At 40.0% G+C, this 22,015-nt stretch overlaps 1 protein-coding gene and 1 pseudogene across 1 annotated transcript; both read left to right on the top strand.

Moving 5' to 3' along the window:
• Positions 1-2,831: 2,831 nt before the first annotated feature.
• On the top strand, positions 2,832-16,760 carry LOC136209148 (senescence-specific cysteine protease SAG39-like; annotated as a pseudogene).
• Positions 16,761-19,387: 2,627 nt separating this feature from the next.
• LOC136209193 (senescence-specific cysteine protease SAG39-like) lies at positions 19,388-22,015 on the top strand. The gene is made up of 2 exons (XM_066000592.1): positions 19,388-20,876; positions 20,954-22,015. The coding sequence occupies exons 1-2, from the start codon at positions 20,441-20,443 to the stop codon at positions 21,541-21,543; spliced, it is 1,026 nt and encodes a 341-aa protein (XP_065856664.1). The 5' UTR covers positions 19,388-20,440; the 3' UTR covers positions 21,544-22,015.

The raw sequence follows: 22,015 nt of genomic DNA on the forward strand, positions 1-22,015 counted from the left end.
AAAATACTTACATTCTATCGGAATTTTGTTTACGTCGGAACTAATACTTCCTGACGGGATCTTGGGATAATTTTATTTGGTGTTTTCTTACCGATATTTTCGTCCTATACGAGATTTGTTACGGAACAATTCTTCTGATGGCTTTCAGCTTTCGTCAGATTATGTGACTGAAAAACGTCACTAACAAACATCACAACATTGTGATGTTTTTTCCGTCAGCAATTCCGACTTACATGCTGACAAAATTCCGTCATCCGTCAGGAGAAACGTGAGCAAATTTTTGCGTCGGCCGAATCTTCCACGTTCGGGTTCCGTCACAAATTCCATCAGTAAACCTCTTTTGGACGGAAATGGTTGGATTCCACGGAAATTTCCGTCAGAGATCAGCTATTTTCTAGTAGAAGGCTTCTGACCATTTCGATTTTAATACATTGAGCTTCTATCCTTTCATTTGAACACATTAAGCGCTGGTCTTTTTTATCACATTAAACCTATGCTCGCAAAAATTGGTTGGATATGAACATCATATTCAATTACAATTCGAAAAAAAATTACAGTTTTTATATAACCACATCACGCAAACAAAACTGCTTTATAAAACGCAAACAAAATGTATGACACTTTATGAAGTGGGTTTTATATTAAAAATAGACTTTAATATGAACCAAAATATAAGACATGTTTAATATATTGAAATAAAAGAGGACATTTAATGCACAAAAATCAAATCATCATAGGGGTTAGAATGCCTTCTATTTTTATTAAAATTATACATCAAGTTTCTTAAACTTTATTAGATATAATAATATAAAATTTATCTTTTAGATAAATAAATAATATATTTTTATAAAACAGTAATTATATGTTAATGTTACATAATTGTTAATTAAATTTACTATAGTATCAATTATAGATTATAATTTATATATATATAATAATCACATTTCCTACCTAATATTTTTTAATTGTTTCTATGATAACTTGGCACATATAGAGAAAATATGTTAAAGGAACAAGATCCAAATTTGCTATCATTTTTTGGGAAGTTCAGATTTACCCCTATATGAAAGGTACAAATCTATCTATAATATTTTCAAGTCAGATCAATTTGACTTATATATTAAAAAGAAAATGAATAGACTTATTTAACCATTATTTAACTGTTAAACTTTAAAACATTTATTAATCACTAACATAGTTATAAACAACTTGCAAAAATATCAAACAATTAAGAGTTCGTTTTGCATTAATTTTCCAGACTTTAAAAACATCTTTCCGAGCTTTCTCAGCTAAAAGCATCAATTGATAAATAGTAAACTGTTTTTCTTAAAAATTAGAAAATTTGGTTTTAGAAAAAAGCTACATTTTGTAGCTTTCGGAGAAAATGTCTCTTACAACTTATCAAAAAAAAAATTGATATCAAATTTTTTCGGACAAAAATAGTCATAACTTTCAATATAACATAATATCATATTTATTTATTTTCTTGACTTTTAAAACTTTTATTGTGTTTTTACCAAATTGACCCTAAGTTTGCCACATAGAAATTAATAACCAACAAACTGACTCTAACTTTTAGTCCCGAAATGATTCGGGGTCGGCTAACATAAACCATCATATAAAATCGTGAAATGAAGTCGTGTCAGAGGCATAAATTCTCTCACTCCACTCCGTCCTATCCACTACCATATTTTTCTCAATCCCCAATAAACTCATATCACTCTCGATCACCCTCTTTCAAGTTCGCTTAGGTCTTCCCCTACCCCCTCACCATTACATCCCTTTGCCACTCTTCAGCCCTCCTAACTGGCGCATCAAACACTTTTCGTCTTACATGGCCAAACCACCTTAGTCGGTTTTCCCTCATTTTATTCTCAATAGATGTAACCCTTACTTTTGTCCTAATTATTCCATTACTCACCCGATCCTTTCTCGTATGACAACACAACCATCTCAACATACACATCTCCGCCACCGACATCTTATGAATGTGAGAGTATTTCACTACCCAACACTCTGTACCATATAACAATGCAGGTCTAATTGCTGTGCGGCAGAATTTTCCCTTCAATCTATTAGGCATTGCCGGAGTCACAAAGGAAGCTCGTAGCACTCTTCCACTTCGAAATTAATCACACAAAAAATTATCAGTGTCAAAAATATGTGTTAGTAATATAGTTACAAACAACTTAAAACACAAAACTGCCTCCGTTCGGTTTGGAAGATTTGATATGCAATTAACTGTCAAAAAAATCCGTTCAATTTTCCGTAGGATATGGGTAAATTTAATCTTACTTTAAAACAGTAAAAATTTATTTTATCTTCCTTAAAAACGTTAGGAATAAATTTATAAATTTTCTACACTAGATAAATCTGCACTTTCCAGGAGCAAATTTATACCTTATTATCCTATAATAAATAAGCATATACAAATACATAAAGCAGAGCAAGAAAACTGCATCATCATGCTATACTTAAGACTAGGACATTATCTGGTGGCAACGGCACGACGAAGTGTTTCTTATATGTGAATTCGCTTAGAAACAGCCAAAAACCCAAAATTCCTTGGACGTTGGAAACTAATTGACATATTTGTGGCTATTCATAACTCAGTAGAAAATATGTTACAAAATATTAAAATATTCAACAATTTATTAAACAATTCATTTCATCAATATCATAATACATATACAGGTTGCAATCATAATGTTTTTTTCGGCACGTTGATTTTCATTGTGATAAATCATTAAATCATTCTAAATCATTATAAATCATTCAAACTAGTCCTAATTTTCCATCATCCATAACAACAGCTTATCATATCATTTCCTATGGCTTTCGCAACCCAATTCCCATGCTTTACTTTGACACTCATCTTTCTTTTTGGAGCTTTGGCTTCTCAAGCCGTGGCAGCTCGTACTCTCCAAGATGCATCAATGCAGGCACAGCACGAGCATTGGATGGCTCGTTATGGACGAGTGTACAAGGACTCTAATGAGAAGGAGATGTGATAACTTGCTGGATCCGATTAGATGATCTCCACCGTAGTTACCTGCAAAACAGAACCGGAGACAGGATCTCCGGGAAAACTCTCCGACGATCAAGTCAGTTTTTGTAGGAGGGTTGGTAAATTGATAACAGTATTGCTGGAAAAATATGAATGTACCTCCCCCTCTGGCCTTATGGCTTTTTATAAGTGTTCTGAAGGGCGGTTACTCCTTCTAGGCCACGTCCCTTACGTGGCAACAAACGTGTTTGAGTGGGAGTGTTAATGCTCCGTTTAGGATGTCGGGGTGGTTATTCGCTTTACCCGCTTCCTTTATTCGGAGCCCGTTTGATCTTGGACCATGGGTCTAAGTGTAGATTGGGCCCGTGTTTATGATTCGGCCCGTTTTGGCTTCGCGGATCATCACATGCCTCCCCTTTAGTTTGGCAAGAGCCCTTTAGGGTCTTTTCACATGTTATAGGAGACTCTTCGTCTTTGTCTGGATATTCGAAAGTTGTTCTTTCAAAATTCGAAAGTTGTTCTTTCCTTCTCCTGTCATTTCTTCTCCGGCGTCAACCCCTTAGTGTTCGTTCTTCTCTGTATTCTTTCCCACATGTAAGTTTTCCTTTCCGTTACTTGTAATTCGTTCGGCTCTTTACTTCTGTTCATTTTTCTTCATCAATATGTCGAACCTTGACCTCGATTTCGCACCGTTCGATGAAAATTACGTCTGCGAGGTGTCTCATGAGGTCGATGAGATGGTTGATGAAGCTTCAACCAGCTCTCCTGGGTCTGATTCCCATCCCGCCGACTTCCTCCACCTAGCGAATACAACCGATGAGGGTCTAGGTTTTGACCCTAAGAAGTTGATTCCGCCACCTGTCCCAACCCCCCGTTTATTACCGAAGAAGGACCGGTCAGGAAGCCTAGTTTGTCGCGAGACAATTGATGATTTGCGGGAGCAGTATCCTTGGCTTCAAGGTCTCGAGACCATCATTCCCGGGGAGGATAGAGGACCGGGTGACTACCCAAAGGGGTATTTCACCATTTTCGTCGCCCAGATTATCTGCGGTTTCACGTATCCGCTGGCGGATGAGATTGCTTCCGTCCTGGGCGGTTACGGAATCGCACCCGGTCAATTGCATCCCAATGGATGGGCCGACTTAACTCTGGATAAATTTCTGGCGGATTGTTTGGAGGTTCCCTTCTCGCTCAAAATTTTCTCCAAGCTTCATCATTTCAAGAGTTCGGCGGGGTATTTCACTTTCATCCGTCAGAGCGGTTACTATGGTTTCGACGAGAAGCTGAACAAGATCCGCGAGTGGGACCGATCTTACTTCTTTATCAAGTTTAATGAAGGGAATCCAAACTTCCTTCGCTGCTGGGGCCGGCCCAATGTAAAGAGTTTGAACTTCGGTTACCCCAGTGAGGAAGAATCCGCTGTTATAAAGTTCTTGAAGAGTACGCCTCCTTTTGTATGGACGTATGATCAGGCCTTCCACATGCTAAGAAGTCGAGTGGCGATTGCCTACCGCGAGGGAGATCGCGTTGTCTATATCCCTTATCGCGTTTTTGTTCAAGGTACTTTTCTTTTTTTTTCATTTCCAAGTTGATGATTTCTTTTAACCCTTTGCAGGGGTGATCCTTTATCTCAACTCGCTGCAGATCGGGAGGCGAAAGCTCTAGCAAGAAGGAAGAAGCGGATGGAGGGAACAACTTCTGTTGCAGGGGCAAATTCTCCTGTGGGGGCGGCTCCTTCTGTTGAGGCGGCTTCCCTTCCAATCGCTTCCGTTTCACAAGGTCCCACTTCTGTTTCTGAGGACCTTCCTTTAACTAGGAAGCGAAAGAATAATGCAGATACGGAATCTTCTCGGCCCAGGAAGAAAAACACCTCTGTATCTCCTACTGTTGGCGGTACACCCATATCTGCTTCATCAAAAGGAAAGAGCAGTACACCAATTCACGAGGTATCTTGATTTATTGTAATGTTTATTGTTCTTTATAAGCTATCTGTTGTTCTTCTGATCTCTTTCCTTATGCGTTCGCAGCCTATTCCCGATATTAGCGGGTGGTGGACTAGGACCTTTGGCATGGCCGTGAGTTTCTCCTGTAAGGACATTGTTTCTTCCATATGCAATGTCCTTGGGCGACTCCCCTCTGCTTCCCGCGTGCGAGAACAAGTACCGCTTCCTACTGCTATGGAGGGGATCGAGAAGCGCGCCATAGAGGTATATTGTTGTTTTGGGGGTAGAAGCTTGTCATTCCCTTTCAAGGATTTTGTGTCTATAGTAATCGCATGTTTTTATTCGCCCTTTTTATTCGCGAGCCGTCTTATATGCAGATTATCAATTTCGCGGAGGGCGCTCTCCGAAGGGATGCTGAATGAGCCAAAGAGTTCGAGAACCTTGGTACTGAATTGGCGACTCAGAAGTCGCTTTATGATGATGTCCAAGGGAAGGTAAAGGCTCTTGAAGGCGCTTGTCAGAAGGCTATGAGCGAGAAGGAGGAAGCTCTCAAATCCCTCCAGGCTAAGTCCGACGAGCTGCAAAAGGTCCTTGATGATCTAAATTCATCCAAGGAGGCTCTGGAGATGCAAAAGAAGAGGGCTGAGGAGATTCTAGCTGAAGATGGTGCTCGCATCTATTGGTATGGGGAGCGAATTCATGCCGCTTATGAGCATGGACATCCAGATCGAATACTTAACTGCCCCAAGGTTCCCATCCCTGAAAAGGATTTAACTGAGAAGTGGGACAAGATGGAAGCCGAGGATGCTGATATGGATGAGGTACTCCTCTTAGATTGGCAGAGTTTTCAGGCCTCTCCAATTAGCTGTGAGATCCCTAATCAGAACGCGGAAGAAGAGGTACCACAAGGCGTTTCTCAGTCTGAGCAAGAGGTACCTCTCTCTGAAGCAAATCCGCTTGAAGCAAATCCGCCCACTGGAGGAGATGAGGGAGCCGCTGAAGGTGAGGAGGGCAATAGGGGTGAAGGAGAGGAAGCTGTAGCGTAGTTTGATTTATATTTTGAACTGTTGTATGTAACAAACTGCTCGCATATATTAATTTTCTTTTACTTGCCGCTTTACCTACATGTGCGATTGTCGTTTTACTCCTTGTTGCCCCTTATTTTCATATGTTACCCTTGTCTTTTGTTGACTTCATCCTTGTAATTCTTTGTAGTTAGTTTCGTTTTCGCTAGGGTGGCCAGACCCTTTTTGCAATTTTTTTTTTTTGAGTACTCGTTTATTCGCTTAATTTTATGCCTTATCTTATGATTTTTCTTTCGAAAATAATCATAAGGTTAATCATAAGGTTTTGCGAGTGATGCGTAATCATGCATCCGCCTTTCTTTAATAGGCAACACATTTATGTGTTTTTAAGATTAACCATAAGGTTTTGCGAGTGATGCGTAATCGTGCATCCGCATTTCTTTAATAGGCAACACATTTATGTGTTTTTGTGATCATGTTGAAAAGGATCCGCATTCGGACGTAGTATATTGAATAAATGTACTAATTGAATACCTTTATTGATAAAGAAAAAAGGCTTCTTATTACATGGGTACATAAACTGCGTGGGATCAAAGCCTCATTAAAACCTTTTATCAGAAAACCCATTGGGAAAAACTCATAAAAGGAAAAAGAGTACTCGTCATTTCCTTGAACTACTCGGCCTGTTTATATAGGCGTAGATTCTCTAGATTCCAGGTGCGCGGGAGCTTTTTGCCACTCATTTCTTCTATTTCAAAAGTTGATGGTCCTAGCTTCTTGGATACTTTGTATGGTCCGATCCAGTTGACGCCTAATTTGCCTTTGCCTTCTCTGGATTGTATTTTATCCGCTTTTTTCAAGACTGTAGACACCGAGTCGGAGGACCTGTGACGAAAACCTGAAACAAGACGGTCGAAGCGATTGATTCCAGAAGTTTTGAAAAATATATAAAGAATAATAAGCTGAGGAAAATTAACGGCACGGCGCGGGCACGCAACGGCATCCCGCACGCGGACGACGATGGTCGAACGCCCGCTTGACGGCTCGAGACGTGCGCGCGGCATCCGTCGGACGCACCGCGAGTGGCACGCTCTCGACGCTCGGGCAATGCCTGGGACCGCTGGCGGTGCGCGCCCTCGTGGGCCGTTGAGCACACGTGCCTGGCAGCGCGAGGCGCGCGTTCGGCGGCCGCGACGTGCGAGCGTCTAGCTGCGCGAAACGCGCGCTCGGTGGCCACGGAGTGCACGCGTCCGACGGCGCGGGGCACGCCCCGAGGGTCGCCGGACGGGCATCCAACCACGTCGGGCGAACGCCCAACGCGTCGGGCGGACGCCCGACGAGGGTTGGGCGCGGGCGCCCAACCTCGCGTTGGGCGGTCGCCCAACGCCGTTGGGCGATCGCCCAACATTGTTGGGCGGCCGCCCAACTCATGTTGGGCGGTAGCCCAACACTAGGTTGGGCGGCCGTCCAACCACAATGGGCGACGCCCAATTTTTTTTGGGCGTCGCCCATTGTTCCGGGATCCGTTTCCCTATATAAGGGCACGGATCCCAAGGTGAGAAGGGAGGGCCTTTTTGAAGGAAGAAAACTTTCTCACTCTAAACATTTTTAGAGAGAGAGAGTGGATTTTGTTTGAGAAAAATATTTTTTTTTCTCAAAAATTCCAAATTTTCTAAGTTCATTTTTTACTAAATTTTTATTAAAATCGGGAGCTCGCGGTTCGTGGGATCAATCGGTTTCGACTGTCAGATACCGAATCAAAGGTATTATCCGAGGACTAGACTCCTTATTTTATTTAATTTATTTCTCTCCTTCTATTTATTTTTTTTATGCTATAGTTTTTATTCCTTTAGTCATTTATTTATTTTGTCACGTTTTATTTAGTTAGCGTATTTATTTAATTTTCGTTTCGTATTAAATAAAATTCGGTTTTGTTTTAAAATAAAAACCTCGTTTTGGATATCCCAATACGAACCGTGATCCGATGAAAAGGTAGTTCGGGTATCGAAAATGTTGTAATTATAAGTTTTTTATTTAAAAGAGGTTTCCAAATAACATTTTAAAATAAAAACATCGTTTTAGGAACTTCCGTTTTCGACTATGATCCATCTTTGGTAGTTCGGAAGTCCAAAATGATTGAATTAGATTTAATTTGATGCTTTTGAACAAATCTGGAAAATGTTGGAGTGCTGCTGTAATTTGCCAATTCTGTCGCTAAAGGCTGTTTACAGACGGATTTTCCGTCGGTAAATCTGCCAAAATGTAAAAAATGCCATTTTGGTCCCCTTTTCTTAACTTTTAGACTTTTAATCCTTAGTATATATATATATATATATAATTATGTAATATATGATTTTCAAATTGTTTTAGAATTTTAACACATATGATTATTTTAGAAGAGTGGTGTTCCATTTTATTTGTATATATGTATGTATTATTTTAGAATATTGGTATATCATTTTTATTTTATTTTACAATACAAGTATAAATATATATATAAGTATTTCCTTTTTATTAACTTAGGCTATGTTTAAATATTAGTTATTTGATATTTTGAGAAACAATGGATGGATATTAGTATATGTCAGTTTTGGTATTTAAACTATATTAATTATGTATATATATGTATAGTTTTAGGAACATTTGGGTTATTTTGTTGATTATTACATGAAGTTATTTTTGGGTAAATATTATTTTCTTATCCATAAGATTTACTTATTGTTTTAGCATTTTTAAAGTATAAATGTATTTTATCTAGCATTTTCATATATGTATTATATAGTTTCCTTTTATTAACTCTTATTTTCTTATCTTCTCCTTTTTGATTTAAATGTATATATATGTGTGTCTAAACTATTTTCTTTATTCTTTTGGCCCATTCATGGGTCCATGTTCCAAGAAGGCTTTATTTGAGTGTGAATATTAGTTTAAATAAGTTTATTGTTGTAAGTATAACAATTAGAGAGTCCATTAAATAAGTGGGGAAAATAAATCACAAAAAAGAGAATTTTCAATTGAATTATTTAAACTAATGAATTTTTGGAGTTTCCTAATGTGAATAAATAGAGTCGTTTTTGTTAGCATTTCAAACCGTCTTCAAAACACCATGTTTTAAAACCTTAGTCCGTTCCAAAGGCGGATTAAAGGATTATTGTAATTAAAATCGTTTTCGTTGTGAATAATAGAATTTTCGAATCACTTTCTTAAAGAATTTGTACAAAATAAAATTGACTTGTATGTTTAACCACGTTTTCTCGTTAAAAGGTTTTTATCTCAAACGTCTTCAAATACTCGAGTCGTTCCAACGGCGATTCGGGTAAACTTCATCCAACGGGGCTTTAAAACGCACCTCAATCGTTCCAACGGCGATTAAGGCGCGAACCATGTAATAAACATCGTTTTGGGGAAATAAGTTAATGTAGAATAGACACACAACATAACATTTAAATACGGTTGTAAATAAATCACTTCTTTCTTCCCCCTCTCTGTGTATGTATAAACATAAATGGGTGATTCTTTACTGATGTGGCTTTTCAATATTATATGCTCAAAACGGTTTCCAAAAAGAGAAAGAAAAGGGTTTCAAATGAATTTTAAACTTAAAGAAGTATACGATTAGTCCGTTATCGCCTAACATGCTGAGTAGGAGGCCGGTGGTTCATAACCGGGCGATGTCGGGGTGCCTAGTAGCATTTCTCCGAAAAGGAGCTAGCCTTCTCGGCTCGTACCTAAGTTTCCCGAACCCACACCGGTCTCCCGCAAGGGATCGGTGTTCATTTTCCCATTCGTGGGTGGCGACTCTTCCATATCTCCGAGCTCCGGTCCTGCCGAGCAGCTTGATTCCGCGATTGGTTGCTTTCGGCGCCAATCACCGCTTACGTCGCCATGAGGTTGTCCACCCCCCGGTCCGCCCGGGAGATTAGGCCGCGGCACCTCGTCTAACAAAGACCAAGTCGTTCTCATTGATTATCACTTTTCGCACCCTTCTGTCATGATATTTCTTGATTCTATTGCGGTACACTGCCATTTGCATGTAAGCTTTTTCCCTTCGTTCTTCAACAGAATCCAATGCATCCCTAATATTGATAGGATTTTGTGTGTCGCAATAATAAGTTATCTGATCTGTAGACGACTTGATTTCAACAGGCAGGACCGCTTCGGCTCCATAAACCAGCGAGAAAGGTGTTTCGCCCGTTGCTGCTTTTACAGAAGTTCTGTATGCCCATAGCATATGGGGTATCTCATCCGCCCAACCTGTTTTTTTATCACCTAGCCGCTTCTTGATTCCCTGAATCATGGCCCTGTTGGTAACCTCTGTCATACCATTCGATTGAGGATGATTTACAGAAGAAAAATGATTCTTGATTCCCATGCTTTCGAGTATGTTTTGAATTTGACACAGTTGAACTGGGTGCCATTGTCGGTTATAAGCTTTTGTGGGATTCCAAATCGCATGATAATGTTCTCTCGTAAGAACTCGATCATTCGCTCAGGTGTTTGAGCGGTTACTGCCTCTGCTTCTACCCATTTGCTGAAGTGGTCAACTGCGACTATCAAGTACTTCCTTTTCTTTGTCGTTTCTGGGAATGGGCCCACTATATCGATTTCCCATGTTGCGAATGGCCATGCCGTCATTATAGTGATTTGTTCGGCTCCGGGAACATGCTTTTCATTCACATGGATTTGACAGCTGCGACATTCCGCAACCATCTTCTGGGAATCATCCACCACCTTGGGCCAGTAATATCCCATCAACTTAACCTTTCTTGCCAACGCCGCCGAGGCTTCATGTGCGCCACAAATTCCTTCATGTAGTTCTCGCAGCACGTAGTCTCCTTCATTGCGGCTAATGCATTTCAGCCATGGACATGTATATGATTTCCGATACAAAGTTCCATCTCGAATTGAGTATCTCGCTGACTGCCCAATTAGCTTTCTGGCTAAGCTTTTATCAACCGGCAAATCTCCCTGTTCCAAATATTGGCGAATGGGCATCCGCCAATCTTCATCATCTACCAGTTCTTCGATGACCATAATCTGATCGACTTCGAACGCTGGTGCCGATCTTATCTCCAAATCGCATGCTTTTTGACTCCATGGTTCTCTACTCGCCGCTGCTTTTGCCAATTCGTCAGCCTTTGTGTTTCGGCCCCGCGGAACATGCACCATTTCCCAAACGACTCCCTTGCGTGTTAACTCCTGCGTTAATCTGCCGACCTCTTTATGGTATTTTACTAGATCCTCCTGTTTCACCAGATAATTTTTTGTGATCTGATTTATCATGAGTTTAGAATCGCTGTAGATTACCACTCTTTTTGGTGTAAGTTCATTAAGCAACTTCAATCCGCATATCATTGCCTCATACTCTGCGGCGTCATTGGTAGTTTCGAAAGTTAACTTTGCCGCATAGTACAGGCGAATAACCTCCGGGCCTTTGATGACGACTCCCAGTCCAGCTCCCTCTGTGGATAATGCCCCATCTGTGAACATGCTCCACTCTTCTTTTTGTGCCTTTGGACATTCGTCATCATCCCACGTGAACTCATTCACGAAATCAGCGAGTACTTGACTCTTTAGTGCTGGTCTTCCTTCATAGCGAATATCGAATTCTCCTAAGCGAATTGACCATTCCATCAATCGGTCGGATGCGTCAGGTTTCTGCAGTACCTTTCGCATTGGAATACCAGTTCTCACAATGATAGTATGCGCCTGAAAGTATGGCTTTAATCTAGCCGCCGTGGTTATCACCGCGAGGGCCATTTTGTCTAACTTCGAATACCGGAGTTCTGCATCCTTCAAGACTTTGCTCACATAGTACACTGGATATTGTTGTCCTTCTTCTTCTCGCACCATCACAGTGCATATCGCCATACTGGTGACGGATACATAAAGAAATAAATCTTCTCCATCCTCCGGCCTGCTCATTAAGGGCGGATAACATAGTAATCGTTTTATACCCTCAAATGCCTCTTGACAATCCGGCGTCCATTCAAAGGACTTAGATTTTTTGATGGCATTGTAGAAAGGTAGACATCTCCTAGCTGAGCATGATATGAATCGCCCTAATGCCACCAACCGCCCATTCAGTCTCTGTACTTCTCGTATGTTCCTCGGTGTTTTCATCTCCATCACCGCTTTTACTTTCTCCGGGTTCGCCTCAACTCCCTTGCCGCTAACAATGAAACCCAGGAATTTTCCTGCTCTTGCTCCAAACGTGCATTTTTCTGGGTTCAATTTGAGGCCACATTTGATCAGCACTTCCAGGATTTCTTTAATATCCTGCGGGTGGTCTTGCATCTTCTTGCTTTTAATGATCATATCATCTACGTAGATCGAGAAGTTCTCGCCTGACTTGTCTGAAAATATATTGTTCATCATCCGTTGATATGTTGCTCCCGTGTTTTTCAGTCCAAAGGGCATCACCTTGAAGCAATAAGTTGCCTGATGAGTTATAAATGATGTCTTGATTTCATCCGCCTTCTCCATGGGTATCTGATGGTAACTGGATTTCACGTCGGTGAACGATAAAGCTTCAAATCTGGCCGTCCCATCTACCAATATATCAATGTTAGGTAGCGGATACATATCCTTCGGACAAGCTTTATTCAGATCTTTGAAGTCGACGCACATTCGGTACGTTCCATTTGGCTTTTTGACTAGCACCACATTGGCTAGCCACTCCGGATAGGTGACTTCTCGAATTGCATCTGATTTTAGCAAATCCGCCACAGCTTTTTCAATCGCCTTCTGCCTCTCTGGAGCGTGTCCTCTCTTTTTTTGTCGCACTGGGGTTGCACCTTTGTCCACATTCAAACGATGAGTTGCTATGTTTGGACTTATTCCCTTCAGCACTTCATTTGGAGCTGCGAATGCCGACTCGCATTGGATCAACACCTCGGTAATGGCTTTCTTCATTTCTTCTGGGAGTCCTGCCGCTATTCGTACGTTCTTGTCATTTGAGATGGCGAATAGTTCCGTTTCTCCCAATGCTTCCGCCGGCAACTTCTCATCAACTTTATCCTCTTCATCTGGTCTTGGTTCAAGTGACAATGTATAGGCTTGTTGAGATACAAGTTGATCACCTTCCACTATGACTCGCCCTTGGTGTGTTGGCAAATGTAACGTCAAATGCTTCATTGAGATGAGCGATTCCGTTTCCGATAGGAACGGACGCCCCAGAATTATGTTGTAGGCCAATGGGAGATCGATAATTGCGAATTCTAGATCACCTCGCCATTTTAGATTCTTATCACCCATTTCTGCCTCCAGCACCACATGTCCACTTGTTTGAGATGATTGACCTCCAAAACCAGTTACATCCATGAACGTATGTTCCACTCGTTCGTCGTTAATTCCCAGCTTGTTGAATGCAGTCCGAGTAATAACATTACAAGAACTGCCTGTATCAATAAGGACCCGCTTAACGTCCCATCCTTCTACGGCCATTGTAATCACCAAAGCATCCGCATGTGGCTCCGTGATTCGCGCAAATGAGTAATTGAGGGCATCCCCCCTATGTGTGTTGCTTTTTCGCTGTTCACGGCGAGCCCTTTTTGTTGGAGGCTCATAGATCCCGCCTGCTATCACGTTTATCACCCCTTTTTTCTGCTTCTTTTCTGGCCTTGCATCCACTTCATGCGGGAGCGTTGTTTTCTCGTCACTCGCCTCTTTTCTTACGAATTGACTCAGTTTGCCTCTCTCGATCAGCTTTTCAATCTCCTTCTTCAATTCATAGCAATCGTTTGTGTCATGGCCATTCAATCTGTGGAACCTGCAATATTTGTTAGGATATCTCCCCAAATTGGTTCGTCCCTTGGCCTCAGGAAACTGCACATCCTTTTTCAGGGGGCTTTTCTCAATCCAAAGTAGCACCTCATGACGAGTCGTGTTCAATGGTGTTTGGTATCCCCCCCCCCCCTTGAAAGGAACGATTGCCCTTTCGAACAAAATTATCCTTGTAATGTGTTTGGTTTTGATGCCGTCGACCATCTGAAGTGTATCTAGCCGCCTCCCTTTCTCGCCTTGTTTGAGCTCTATGCTCCCTGTTAACGTCGTCTACTTCCATGAATTCTTTTGCTATCTTCATGAGTTCAGCCACGGTGCGTGGCTTGTTCCGGATGATTTCCTCCCGCATGCTCCAATCCGTGGTTCCATCCGCCATGATGTTGCGAATGCTCACTATATCCGGGTTCTGTAACCGCACCAGAATATCATTAAATGCGACAACAAATTCCCTTAGGGAATTATAATTTCTCTGTTTGATCTCCTTCAGCTGCTTATCCGTCACATCCGCTGCCTTACAGCCCACGAACTTTGCACAGAAATCACGACTGTATTGATTCCAGTTGTGAATGGATTCAGTAGGTAAAGACCGAAACCAATCAGATGCCGCTCCGCCCAAAGTGGTCGAGAATAATCTGCAAATTATGCTTTCACTCGCTCCTGCAACATCCATTAATTCTCTATAGTTCCTGACATGTGCTTCAGGATCAGAATTTGGGTCCCCATAGTATTTAGGTATCGCCGGCGCTTTTATCCTGTGATCTGGAATAAATTCCCGCAACGATGGAGCGAAGGGCGAATCGCTCTGCACCTCTGCTCTTGCCCTAGGTGTGTACCCCATTCGCTCCATCATACTCCGCAATTGATCTTCCAATTCAATATGGGGTATTCGCCGATCCTCTTCCATCCGCTGCTGGTGAACTCTAGGTGGCATCCACCCGCCAATTGGTGTTGAAAGTTGTTCCCGCCGTGGTTCTAGCCGCCGTCCAGTTATAGGATCAAAGTTCCAAGTGTGCTCCTGTCCAGACGTATTCGCCCCAGACGTCATCAACTCTGAATATCCGTGAACAAAGGGCTCTGTTTGTCGTAGCGGAAGGATTCCTGGCATTCCCGACGTCGGTTGGGATGTTTGCCAGGTCGGATGGATCGTCATACTAGGATCGTGATACGAGTAGTTGCCTGGGTGGCTGTGTGGGTTCATGCGACTACTCTGACCTATCTGATTTGGCTCTCGAGATGGCTGCGGAAGCGCAGATATGGTGGCAGTAGTCGATGGTTGTGTGGAGATGACAACAGGTTGTTGAGGAGCAGCCGTTGCGGTTAGCAAACCAATCATTCGATCCCCCGCCGCTTGGCTCATATTTGAAGCCAAGACTTGTCCTGCCATTTAGACGAAATCGCTATTGGACATCTCCATCTCAGTTTGCACTTGGACTTCCAATAATGAACTCAATTGTCCCGGAGGGTTCGTCGAGCTAGGCACCATAGGTTGTGTACTCGCAGGCTGCGAATTCGCAATCCGTGGACCCCTTGAGTTCATACTAGCTGATCTGGTTGTAACGCCGGTCGTTCGTGATGGTTCTGACATGTTCTTTGTGTACCTTTAACCAAATGTTGGTAAAAAAGGTCCACCTTCACCGCACCAATGATAACTTGCTGGATCCGATTAGATGATCTCCACCGTAGTTACCTGCAAAACAGAACCGGAGACAGGATCTCCGGGAAAACTCTCCGACGATCAAGTCAGTTTTTGTAGGAGGGTTGGTAAATTGATAACAGTATTGCTGGAAAAATATGAATGTACCTCCCCCTCTGGCCTTATGGCTTTTTATAAGTGTTCTGAAGTAACCGCCGAGGGCGGTTACTCCTTCTAGGCCACGTCCCTTACGTGGCAACAAACGTGTTTGAGTGGGAGTGTTAATGCTCCGTTTAGGATGTCGGGGTGGTTATTCGCTTTACCCGCTTCCTTTATTCGGAGCCCGTTTGATCTTGGACCATGGGTCTAAGTGTAGATTGGGCCCGTGTTTATGATTCGGCCCGTTTTGGCTTCGCGGATCATCAAGATGCGATTCAACATCTTCAAGCACAATGTTCATCTCATTGAATCCTTCAACAAAGATGAAGCCAACTCATTCAAGCTAGGCATTAATCAGTTTGCTGATCTTACTAACCAAGAGTTCAAAACCTCAAGAAACAGATTCAAGGGTCATATGTGCTCTGAACAAGCAGGTCCTTTCAGGTATGAAAACATTAGTGCAGTCCCGACTTCAATGGACTGGAGAAAGAAAGGTGCAGTTACCGCCATCAAGGACCAGGGCCAATGTGGTAAGTTCCATTTTCGTCCTACAACAAGACAAACTTTGTAATCAAACTATTTCATAGGCTAATTTATCAATTGAACTTTCTTTCACAGGATCCTGCTGGGCATTTTCAACTGTGGCTGCAGTAGAAGGAATCACTCAGCTAACAACTGGGAAACTGATTTCACTTTCAGAGCAAGAACTAGTTGATTGTGACACTAAGGGAGAGGATCAAGGCTGTGAAGGTGGACTCATGGATGATGGTTTCCAATTCATCATAGGGAACAAAGGAATAACGACTGAAACTAACTATCCTTATGATGCTGCTGATGGAACTTGTAAGACAAAGAAGGAGGCTAATCATGCAGCCAAGATCACAGGTTACGAAGATGTACCAGCAAATGATGAGGTGGCATTGATGAAGGCGGTAGCAAACCAACCAATTGCAGTTGCAATAGATGCAAGTGGTTCTGAATTTCAGTTCTATTCAAGTGGCATCTTTACAGGATCATGTGGGACTGAACTGGATCATGGAGTTACGGATGTTGGGTATGGATCCAGTAGTGGAATGAATTACTGGCTGGTAAAGAATTCATGGGGAAGCCAATGGGGAGAAGAAGGGTACATAAGAATGCAAAAGGATATTGATGCAAATGAAGGACTGTGTGGCATTGCAATGCAAGCATCCTACCCTACTGCCTAAATCACAGGGATCACACATGCATCCGAAAATCAGTAGATAAACAAAATAGGGTAGTATGAAGAGTGACTCGAGCGAGGATGAGAGGGCCTGAGAGCTGGGTTGCGGCGACACTTGAAAACTGATGAATGAAGAATTGAAATCAAAGGTAGGGTTTCAACCTCATTTGAATTTTTTTTCACACAAAACTATGTAATTTTACATTTTCCTCTTTACAGAAATACTATTATTAAAAAAAATCGAAACAGACTTGCTCACGAACTTATTCATAAATATTATAATCAAGCTTGTTCACGAACGTACTCAGAGCCTACTCGTGAGTGTGTGAGTCGAGTTTTGTCGTTCTGAAACTCAGGTAGTTTACGAATTTAGCTTCGGAATCGTACTCAAGCTCAGCTCTTTATAAATCGAGCCGAACACAGTCGACCTTTTATCAAGCCGAACGTCAAGCCACTAATAAGCAGCTCAGCTCATTTACAACACTATTTATCAATTCAGAACGAGTTGAATTCTATTTTGACAAAAAGTATCCTGCATCTCCTTATCATTTTGATTTAGGTACATTGAGCTTCTGATCTTTCATTTGAACACCCGAAGCCTCTACATTTTTTTATCATATTAAGCTCATGCTCGCCAAATTAGTTGGTTGTGACATCTAATTCATTTACAATTCGAAATAAAAGATTTGCGGTTTTTATATAACCATATCGCACATTAAAAAAAATTGCTTACGACGGTTAAAAATACAAATTTCTGCATATGAAATGTATAATTCTATATTAACCGAATTTTATGTTAAAACTTGATTTTAATATAATAAAAATAAAAGATCAGAAGCTTAATATATTGAAATAAAATGGCCTAATACTCCTCCAGCCTCTTTAACTTGTTCAAATTGGTCGTTTTACCCCTCTAACTCATCGAATGTCCTATTTACCCCATTAACTCCATAGAAATGGTATTTTCCACCCCTTTAACTTGTCCAAATTAGTCATTTTACCCCTCCTCAACTCATCGAATGTCCTATTTACCCCCTTCACTCCATAAAAGTGGTATTTCCCACCCCTTATGATCATATTTACCCCCTTAAGTCCATAAAAGTTGTATTTTTTACCCCTTTATAGTGCAATATTAATAGCACTTATTCAAATGAGTTTGAAAATATATATTTTTTATATCAACTTTTTATTTTGTTTTAATTTAATAATTTTATTGATCCTTCATGTGTTTATTATAATAATATTGTATTACAATAATTAGATTATAATCAAAATTTAACTAGCAAAAAAAGTTGAAAAGAGAAAGAATGAATAAAAATAAAAATAACAAGAACATTTTTTTTATAAAAAAACAAAAACATTAATATAAACAAGTTAAAAGACATTATATGTAGGGATAAGGTACCAAAATAGGCCTATGATTTTGAGGAAGTATCAATTTAGGTTCCACGTACAAAATAGCACCAATATAGGTTTAACATTTAAAAAATGTATCAATTTAGGCCTCGATGACGGATTGTAAGGGATGAGAAATACCACTTTTATGGAGTTAAGGGGGTAAATAGGATATTCTATGAGTTGGAGGGATAAATGGACAAGTTGAGAGAGTTAGAAATGTCACTTAGCTAAGGGGGTAAAATGACCAATTTGAACAAGTTAAAGACGCTGGAGGAGCATTAGGACAAATAAAATACTAGAAATTTAATGAACCAAAATCAAAATGCTAAGCGGTGTTAGAATTAGAATGCTTTCTATTTTTATCAAAATTATAAATTAAGTTTCTCTTAAACTTTATTATTAGATATAATAGTAACAAATTTATCTTTTAGATAAATGAATAATGTATTTTTATAAAATAATAATTATATGTTAATGTTAAATAATTGTTAATTAAATTTACTGTAGTATCAATTTTAGATTATATATATAATAATCATATATTTCCTACAGAATAATTTTGTAATCATTTCTATGATACTTGGCATATATAGAGAACATTTTATTGACAAGATTCAACTTTTGCCCTATTGTAATTAGGGAAGTTCAAATTCACCCGTTAAGTATAAAATGGTACAAATAACATTTCCAAGCAAAATCAAATAAAATTTTGAACGGGCTTACCATTATTTACTGGTTATATCGAAATTTTCAAACATCAATTATATCTAAAATATTTCTAACATTTCTAATACCGTTACAAACAACCTGCAAAAATATAAACAGTTAAGATTGTCATGTACAAATTAATCACAAGAAAAAAAAAAGACTCGCATTGTCTAAAATATCATTATGTTACTAACATAATTACAAACAACCTATCAAAATACACGAAACTGTTTCATTTTATTGACAAACTTGTTTAGAAGATCCGATTTGACAATCTGTCAAAATTGTCCGTTCAAATAATTTTTCTTTAGGGACAAATTTGATCTTATTTGGAAACGTTAAGAGTAAATTTGATTTGACATGAAATCATTAGAGATAAATTTATATAATTCCACATGTTAGAGGTAAATCTACACTTTCCTCAAAAACGATAGAATCAAATTTCAACCTTACCCTATTAGGGATAATAAATAAGCATACACAATACTTAAAGCAGAGCAAGAAAACATAAAGCATAATGATACACTCAAGACTAAGACTAAGACATTATGTGGTGGCAACGGCACGACGAAATACTTCTTATATGTGAATTCACTTAGAAATAGACCTGTTCATGGGCTGGGTCGGACCGGGCTTGGACCGGGCTACACCAGGCTTATGAATAAAAACTTCTACCCAAACCCAGCCCAGCCTATACTAAATATTATTCGGGCTTGGGCCGGGCCGGGCTGGATTAGAGAACCTTAATCCCAGGCGCAGCCAGGCCCGCCCATGCTGAAATTTTTTTTTCATATATAAATTTCAAGTTTCATTTAAATTCCAATTAACAATATTATGAAAGTTTCAAAAAGAAACAATATTATGAAAGAAAAAGCTGGAAATAAACATAACTTCAACAAAGTAGGCAGGGGCTGCTAATGTGAAGATAGAATGAGCTGTTTTATATATTAGATTTAAATACGTTTTAGTTTTTTTATTATATATTATTAAAAGAAAGTAAATATGAGTAAATTTTATAACAGCACATGAATATGTTCTAGAATTTGAGTGCAGCACTTTTATAATTTTAGTTTTACTAATTAACGTGTAAATTGTAGTAATATATATAAATACATATGAATATTTTACGGGTCGGGCCGGGCTAAGACGGGCTTTTATAATAGAACCCAAGTCCAACCCATAAATTAATGGGTATCTTCGGGCTTGGGCCGGGCCGGGCAAAATAAAAATTTAGTCTAACCAAGCCCGTCCCATTGTCTACGGGTCTGGACGGGCTGGGCGGGCCATCGGATCCTTGAACAGGTCTACTTAGAAACAGCCAAAAGCCCAAAATTCCTTGGAGGTTGGAAACTAACTAAAGCCATATTTGTGGCAATGTTCAAATATACGATTTATTAAACAATTCATTCCATCAATATCATAATACATATACAGGTTGCAATCATAATGTTTTTGTGGGCACGTTGATTTTCATTGTAATAGATCATTAAATCATTCGAGAGCAGAGCTGAAGTTGTATATAAATCTTTCAAACTAGTCATAATTCTCCATCATCCATAACAACATCTATCATTTCTTATGGCTTTCACAACCCAATTCTCATCAATTGCTTTGGCACTCATCTTTCTTTTGGGAGCTTTGGCTTCTCAAGCCGTGGCAGCTCGTACTCTCCAAGATGCATCAATGCAGACAATGCATGAGCAATGGATGTCTCTTTATGGACGAGTGTATAAAGACCCTACTGAGAAGGAGATGCGATTCGACATCTTCAAGCAAAATGTTCATCTCATTGAATCTTTCAACAAAGATGAAGCCAAATCATTCAAGCTAGGCATTAATCAGTTTGCTGATCTAACAAACCAAGAGTTCAAAACCTCAAGAAATAGATTCAAGGGCCATATGTGCTCTGAACAAGCAGGTCCTTTCAGGTATGAAAACATTAGTGCAGTCCCAACTTCAATGGACTGGAGAAAGAAAGGTGCAGTTACCGCCATCAAGGACCAGGGCCAATGTGGTAAGTTCTACAATCTTATAATAGAACAGAACAAACTATTTAATTAACTAATTTACCAATTCAACTATCTTTCACAGGATCATGCTGGGCATTTTCAACTGTGGCTGCAGTAGAAGGAATCACTCAGCTCACAACTGGGAAACTGATTTCACTTTCAGAGCAAGAACTAGTTGATTGTGACACTAAGGGAGAGGATCAAGGTTGCGAAGGTGGACTCATGGACGATGGTTTCAAATTCATCATAGGGAACCAAGGAATAACGACTGAAACTAACTACCCCTATGAGGCTGCAGATGGAACTTGTAACACAAAAGACGAAGCTAACCATGCAGCCAAGATCACCGGTTATGAAGATGTACCGGCAAATGATGAGGCCGCATTGATGAAGGCACTAGCAAACCAACCAATTGCAGTTGCAATAGATGCAAGTGGTTTTGAATTTCAGTTCTATTCAAGTGGTGTCTTTACAGGATCATGTGGGACTGAGTTGGATCACGGAGTTACCACTGTTGGGTATGGATCCAGCAGTGGAATGAATTATTGGCTTGTAAAGAATTCATGGGGAAGCCAATGGGGAGAAGAAGGGTACATAAGAATGCAAAAGGATATTGATGCAAAGGAAGGGCTTTGTGGCATTGCAATGCAAGCATCTTACCCTACTGCTTAAATCTCAGAATCACAAATGCATCAAAAAAACAGTACATAAACAAAATACTAGGGTGTATGCTTGGTTTAGTAAAAACCGTATGTTAGGCTGTTTATAGTCTCAGCCAATAGGTGCAAGTCTGTATATCTTCCCTACTTATAATATAGTGTGCATTTGGATATAATTTCTATGTCAAAAATATGGTGGAATACTAAAGAAAAGGTGAACAACAATGAGCGGTGGAATACTAAAGAAAAGGTGAACAACAATGAGCGGCTCTAATTCAATCTAGCTATCATAGCCCTTATCAAGAGGTTTCCACAGCAGAAGTAGCAAGATCAGAATCCTTTTTTTTTATGAACTACAATTGGTGTTCTAACCATTAAACATCAACCTCAATCAAGATTAGAGCAAAACCTAATCTAGTTTTGGAATACCAAGCAAACTAACAATTCTATTCAATAATGCAATAAACCAAATCTCCCAAGTTAAA

The sequence above is a fragment of the Euphorbia lathyris genome, chromosome 10, assembly GCF_963576675.1.
Source record: "Euphorbia lathyris chromosome 10, ddEupLath1.1, whole genome shotgun sequence".
In the NCBI taxonomy this organism is placed as follows: domain Eukaryota; kingdom Viridiplantae; phylum Streptophyta; class Magnoliopsida; order Malpighiales; family Euphorbiaceae; genus Euphorbia; species Euphorbia lathyris.